Source organism: Anarrhichthys ocellatus, unplaced genomic scaffold (genome assembly GCF_004355925.1).
Source record: "Anarrhichthys ocellatus isolate YVR2014 unplaced genomic scaffold, GSC_Weel_1.0 scaffold182, whole genome shotgun sequence".
NCBI classification, from domain to species: domain Eukaryota; kingdom Metazoa; phylum Chordata; class Actinopteri; order Perciformes; family Anarhichadidae; genus Anarrhichthys; species Anarrhichthys ocellatus.
This window is the reverse complement of record NW_022280212.1, coordinates 201203-207424: the sequence shown is the minus strand read 5'-3', so window position 1 is coordinate 207424 and position 6222 is coordinate 201203. Positions and strand designations below refer to the sequence as shown.

The 6222-nt window shown below is 46.8% G+C and overlaps 2 protein-coding genes across 2 annotated transcripts in view; one reads left to right on the top strand and one right to left on the bottom strand.

The window, feature by feature from the left end:
• Positions 1-1339, bottom strand: part of LOC116400566 (neutral cholesterol ester hydrolase 1-like) — a 4488-nt gene extending 3149 nt beyond the window's left edge. Inside the window, exon 1 of the mRNA XM_031878472.1 lies at positions 1093-1339. Within this exon, the coding sequence (XP_031734332.1) occupies positions 1093-1227 (135 nt within the window). The 5' untranslated portion in view covers positions 1228-1339. The remainder of the gene's footprint in view (positions 1-1092) is intronic.
• A 1209-nt stretch (positions 1340-2548) lies between these two features.
• LOC116400576 (antigen LPMC-61-like) lies at positions 2549-6216 on the top strand. Its single transcript, XM_031878486.1, has 4 exons — positions 2549-2593; positions 2781-3104; positions 3202-3558; positions 5585-6216. Exons 1-4 carry the CDS (start codon positions 2549-2551, stop codon positions 5912-5914), a joined length of 1056 nt encoding a protein of 351 aa, XP_031734346.1. The 3' UTR covers positions 5915-6216.
• Positions 6217-6222: the final 6 nt, after the last annotated feature.

Below are 6222 nucleotides of genomic sequence, written 5' to 3'. Positions count from 1 at the left end.
TTTAAATAAAATAGAAATATTGGAATAAAGTAGAAATATTCTCCTTTCCATTACAGCACATTTGCATAGAGGTGATAATAAACGAGCAGTGAGCAGATTAAGCAGGGCGTGTAAACCTGTCCTACACGCTGAGTGGGAACTTGTTGATCCACACTGATGCAGAACAACACAAGGTTTAGTGTGTGAGCTGCCGAAACATGTTGTGTACAGCAGCAGGGTCAAAGGTCATCTACTTGTTACTCCGATCACCAAATGCACACGATACGCTGGTTCACCTCCTGACCTGCTCATGTGACCATTAGTAGTCCTTTGTGTTCTGTTACATTATATAGATTTATATTTATATACTGTTCTATTCTATATAAACATGCATACATAACAATACTTATTACTGTATTCTCTAATTCCCAGCCCAGTTATTATTAGTCTATTATTTTCTATTGTACTATAGTACTGTATAGTTTATAGCATTCTATTCTATTCTGCTATATTGTGGGATATCCAACTGCAATCTATTGTGTTCCATTGTACTCTCTACTATAGTACTGTACAGTACTGCCTATTACGAGATATAGTATTCTGTTCTACTATCTTCTTCTACTATAGTGTGGTACAATGCATAGTATTCTATTGCATTCTGTATGTTACAGTATATATTATATTTGAATGTACTATAATATAGTAGGCTATGTTACAGTATATAGTATTATATTCTACTATAATATAGTATGTTACAGTATATAGAATTATGTTTTAATCTAGTATAATATACAGTAGAATGTAACAGTATATAATATTGTATTTTATTGTCAGGTGTGAAATCTATCTAGATTTATAATTAAATCTGTTGTGCTGAGTTACTGTTATTTTACTAAATTTGATGCTATTCTGAATCATATCCCTTTTCTTTCCCACGTGATATTTCTATTTATTTCTATTATCATGTGCTCTGTGATCTGTCCGGTTTACTAGTATTGTTTGTGTACTGTCAGTCACATGACTCTTGTTGTTATTATCTCTTATTATCTCTTATTGTCTCTTATTGTCTCTTATTGTCTGACCCACATCAACCTGTCCTCCTCCAGCTCTCACCGCCTGCATGAAGCTCCGGAACAGCGCGTCCAGCAGCATCAGCTTCCAGGGCTCGCTCACGCCGCTCGGTAGCGGCAGGTAGACGTAGTAGGCGGCCGCGGACAGCAGCACGGCTCCGGCCAGACGGAGCCTCATCGCGGCGGGACTTTTGTTTTCTACCTTGAAGCCGCACCGTTCGTGGTGCGATACGGGTCAAACTCCGCCGGTTGAAGTTCGATCGTTGGCTCCGCTCAGGGGACGACGAAACACGGAGGAATGACCCCGATTTCAAAATAAAAGCCGGGATTAAAATTTTCGCTCGATAACGCAACGACGATGTGAACAACATGGGGAAATTCTCTTATTCTGAAAGCGTGTTTCAGGAAGTTGTGTAAACCTTGCGTAATGTGGTTGCTGATGGGAAATGTAGTTTTCGAAAGCCAATATAAATGTATATATGTATTTATATATATTTATATATACAAAAAGACAATTGAAAATGATAATGGAGATTATTTTTATTATTATTATGCTGATTATTATTATTAGTTGCGTTATTATTATTTGTATTTTAATATTGAGAAAGATTGCTTTAATACATTTCACATTGATTTATTTTCATTATTTAACTTACAATAACTCATTTTTCCTCCTTCCTCTGTTTGATTCATTAAATGTCCACCAAATATAACCATGTAATTAAAGTCTTTGTGAATCCAATTTTGTATTAAATTCAAAGTTTTAAAAACCAGACTACAAACATGTATTTGTCTGAATTATTATGCAATATAGCCCCGTGTGAAACCTCATGTGAAACTCTAATCTAGTTGAGCAGAAAGCATTATGTTACTGTTGATGAAGTCTGATGATCTGACTTTATTCTGCCCTCTTCTGGATGTTTACTGAAACAAATGTTCTAACTCATGATATATGAAGTATGGCTGAATTAACACAGTGATGAAGCGGAGCATCTTTTTTAATCATGTTCAGGAATGATGTGCAAAAATCCTTTCATGTTTCCCATAATGCAGTATATCTCTCCAGATAATTAGCCATACCTGCCTTCAACTGCTCACACCTGTGTCCAGTTAATCATCAAGGTAAGATGGGTGAGCTTAAAAAGAGCTCCAGTGTGGCTTCAGTAACTTCCTGTTTTCACTCTGGTTCAGTTGTGTGGTTTTGTAGGAGGAGTGATTGAGTTTGCGGCGTCACTGGCCTACAACTGTGGCTGAAGCCATGGGGTTTCTCTTACAGTAAGTTTTAGACTCTTTTCTGTTTAATTGTTTAAGTTTTTCCACTCATTAGTAAATCATAGTAACTCTGGGATGTCTTGTCTAGATGGTTTCTGTTGTCCTTGCTAGCTGTTGGAAGACATCAAGCACATGGTAAGTTTAGTCAAGTTGTGAAGCTTAAATGTTTGTATGCATGGACTAACATGTCTGCTCTACAGGTTTCAGTATTAGATCTGCTGAGAAGCATGGCGATAATGAAGTACCAGTTGCAGGCTATCGACCATATTCAAGTGACTTTAAAACTGGAGATGGATTTTCATGGAGGACTTGGCTTCTTGGTGGTGGTGGTTTAACATCAAATGTATATAAGGCAAGTAGCTACAAAACACAACTAATTACCAGCCTGAAGCTAAATCTCAGCAACCACATGATCAGTCTGTGCCAGAAATCCAGTATTCATCAAACTATCCTCAACAGCCACAGGTAGCAGAGTCTGGGTATCAGCCCCAGTGGCAGGTGCCCCAGGTTCCGCATCACGCACAGCAGCAGCAGCAGCAGCAACTTGGTTCTTTTGCCCAACAACAGCAGCAGCAGCAGCAGCAGCAGCAACAACAATTTGGCTATCCTGGGCAGCAGCAGCAGCAGCAGCAGCAACAGCTTGGCTATCCTGGCCACCAGCAACCTGGCTATCCTGGCCAGCAGCACCAGCAACCTGGCTATCCTGGCCAGCAGCACCAGCAACCTGGCTATCCTGGCCAGCAGCCAAAGCTGCCCTGCCCAGCTGCCACCCCGTGTGCCCAGGCAGCCTGGCTGTCCTCTCCAGCAGCAGCCGCAGCAATAGCGTCCCGAGGTGCCCAGGCAGCCTGGCTGTCCTCTCCAGCAGCAGCCGCAGCAATAGCGTCCCGAGGTGCCCAGGCAGCCTGGCTGTCCTCTCCAGCAGCAGCAGCGTCCCGAGGTGCCCCGGCAGCCTGGCTATCCTCTCCAGCAGCAGCTGCAACAGCCCGAGGTGCCCCGGCAGCCTGGCTATCCTCTCCAGCAGCAGCGGCCCGGGGTTCCCCGGCAGCTTGGCTATCCTCTCCAGCAGCAGCAGCAGCAGCAGCCCCAGGTGCCCCGGCAACCTGGCTATCCTCTCCAGCAGCAACAGTTGTCCGAGGTGCACCAGCAGCCTGGCTATCCTCCTCAGCCGCAGCAGCAGCAGCGGCCCAGGGTGCCCCGGCAGCTTGGCTATCCTCTCCAGCAGCAGCAGCGGCCCGAGGTGCACCGGTCTTTTCAGTCTTTGTCTGGTATTTAGGTAGCAGCTAGCTCCCATGGCTCTACGTACCTCGGCTTCCGCCGCATGGTCATTTCCAATGTCTACGTGGTATTCCCTATATAAGAACAGGGGCCCTATCGCATTTCTGTTGCCCTATGGCCAATCAGGCTCTTTGTCCGGTCTAGCAGCTTGGATTATGAAGTAGGTTCCTGCTAAGCGAAAATGATGGCCCTGAATAAGATTTTCCCTATCGGGCTCATCAGGTTCTGGGTCTCTCGGGGGTGGTGGGGGTCCCCTATTTCTTGGGGGTATAGGTGGTCCAATACCTCCTCTGACTCGCTGGGTGTCCGTGTCCCTTATGGGGTCTGGTAGCTGTCTAGGCTGTCTTCTACCTGGGGATTGTTCCCTGACTATGTTGAATAGAGCTGCGGGAAAACCGTCCATTTGTCCCGGTTGCGGGCCCTACCAGTGGTTCCAGGGGGTCTAGTCCCCATTCGTCTTCTTCGAACACGTATTGTCCGGGACGAGGGACACTGGGAGGTGCACTTGGGGGTACAGGGTACCGTATAGGTGGTATTTCGGTGGTTTCCTAGATGTGGGTTTTGATTTGGGTTCACTGGGAGATTTTCCAGGTGAGTTTTGAACGTTCTGTATGTGTTTGGGTCTCTGAGGACCAGAATGATGTTTTGTGTTGGTCTAGCGTTGGCTATGAAATTCATTATTGCTTTTTGTGCTGCTTGGGATTGGTAGTGGAAGTTTCTGTTCCCGAAGAGGGTGGTGACAATGATTTCTCCCTGGTTTACCATTCCTAGTCCTTTTCCTAGCATGCTTGAGTTTCCTTTCTTGGTCTTCTACACTCATCCCTTGTGGGCATGGGTGATATGGTATGTGTACCATAGATACTGCCCCTCTTTCTCCTTTTAGGCTTTGTTTGAGTATAGTTCCCTCAGACAGTCCTCCTATAGGGACTTTACCTTCACAGAAGCGGTTAATCTGGGATCCGAACCTCCGCACTAGTGCGGCAGATACTCCTGCTGCATTAGTCAATCTGTAATTTGCGGGGTTAAAGAAACAGTTGGGTCCGTTTCCTACATCGAGGCTGGTTATATCTCCTTCTACCAAGGTTACTTTTCCTATTACATCCTTTTGCAAGGGAGGTGTTTTCTGTAGCTGACACCCGTAGTTTATTTCTAATGTCCTAAGGGCGTCCATTGAGGGCCTTCTGTGGTCATCTGTTTCTAAATCGGTGTGCCAGTCGCTTGCTGCTGCCATGGCCATTGTTGGGTGGATTTCAAACCTGGTTAGTTTTGGTTATGTTCATGCAAGATCGGTATTTGTATGTTCTAACCTGTTTGCCGTTTTACACCGGACACAGGTGGTATGTCTGTAGAAACGCCGTACGGGCGGTAGTTACGTGAGTTCAGTATACACGTGGGTTGGTTTTTTGTCTTCCTCCGCCGGGGAGCGACCCGGGCTTTCTGACAGTTAGCTAGTTCTCCATTGGCTACAGTAGCTTTTTATTACCAGGTTGTCGTTTTACAGCGGACACGGGTGGTATACCGTTTTTACACCTTGGCTGGTGGTGCTTTTTCGATTATTTTGAGTAGAATCTACAGGTTGGGTTCCTATGTTTAACTCGAGTTTTAAATCTTGGTTATTGATTTTAATTCACTCGAGCCCCACGTTTGGGCGCCATGTTGCGTTTTCTCTCTTAAGCAAATACCCCCGGTGGGCTTTTCTATCAAGTTATCAGATGTCAAGTATGACACGAGAGCCTCGGCCGGTCTGTTTTAGGCCTCTCGTCTTCAGTAGACCATCTAGTCACACTAGGATATGACCGCCTTCTAAGGTCTTTTTTGTTTATGCTAATGGGAAGCAGCCAGCAGTGTACATTTTGTCCTAGTTCAGTCTCTGTCTCTGATCTGTGTGTGTGTGTGCTAAGTTTTAATGCATGTATATTTTCAAGCGAGCACAGTATGATAATGTCTTTACAATTTTTCTACATTTCTCTCAACACTATCCTCTCCAGCAGCAGCAGCAGCAGCAGCATCAGCCCGAGGTGCCTCGGCAGCCTGGCTATCCTCTCCAGCAGCCGCAGCGGCCCCAAGTGCCCCGGCAGCCTGGCTATCCTCTCCAGCAGCGGCCCAAGGTGCCTTGGCAGCCTGGCTATCCTCTCCAGCAGCCGCAGCAGCGGCCCCAGGTCCCCCGGCAGCCTGGCTATCCTCTGCAGCAGCACCCCCAGGTGCCCCGGCAGCCTGGCTATCCTCTGCAGCAGCACCCCCAGGTGCCCCGGCAGCCTGGCTATCCTCCGCAGCAGCAGCAGCAGCAGCAGCAGCCTGGCTGTCCTCCCCAGCAGTAGTTAGCTCAGGTGCCCCAGCAGGTTGGCTATCCCAAGCAGCAGCAGCCGCAAGTGCAACCAAATAATCAGTCTTTGCCACCTGTGGTTGTCGGAGGTTTACTTTTAAATTTCTTGCAAAGTCTGGTTATCAGCCCCAGCAGCCTCAAGTGCCCCAGCAGCCTCAAGTGCCCCAGCAGGCACAGATGTCCGCCCAAGCAGCCTCAGAGACAGCAAGTGACCAAAGCAGGCTCCTCGCTACCTGCCCCAGCAGTCGCAGAGACAGCAGGTGCCCCAACCAGGCTCCTCGCTACCTGCCCCAGCAGTCGCAG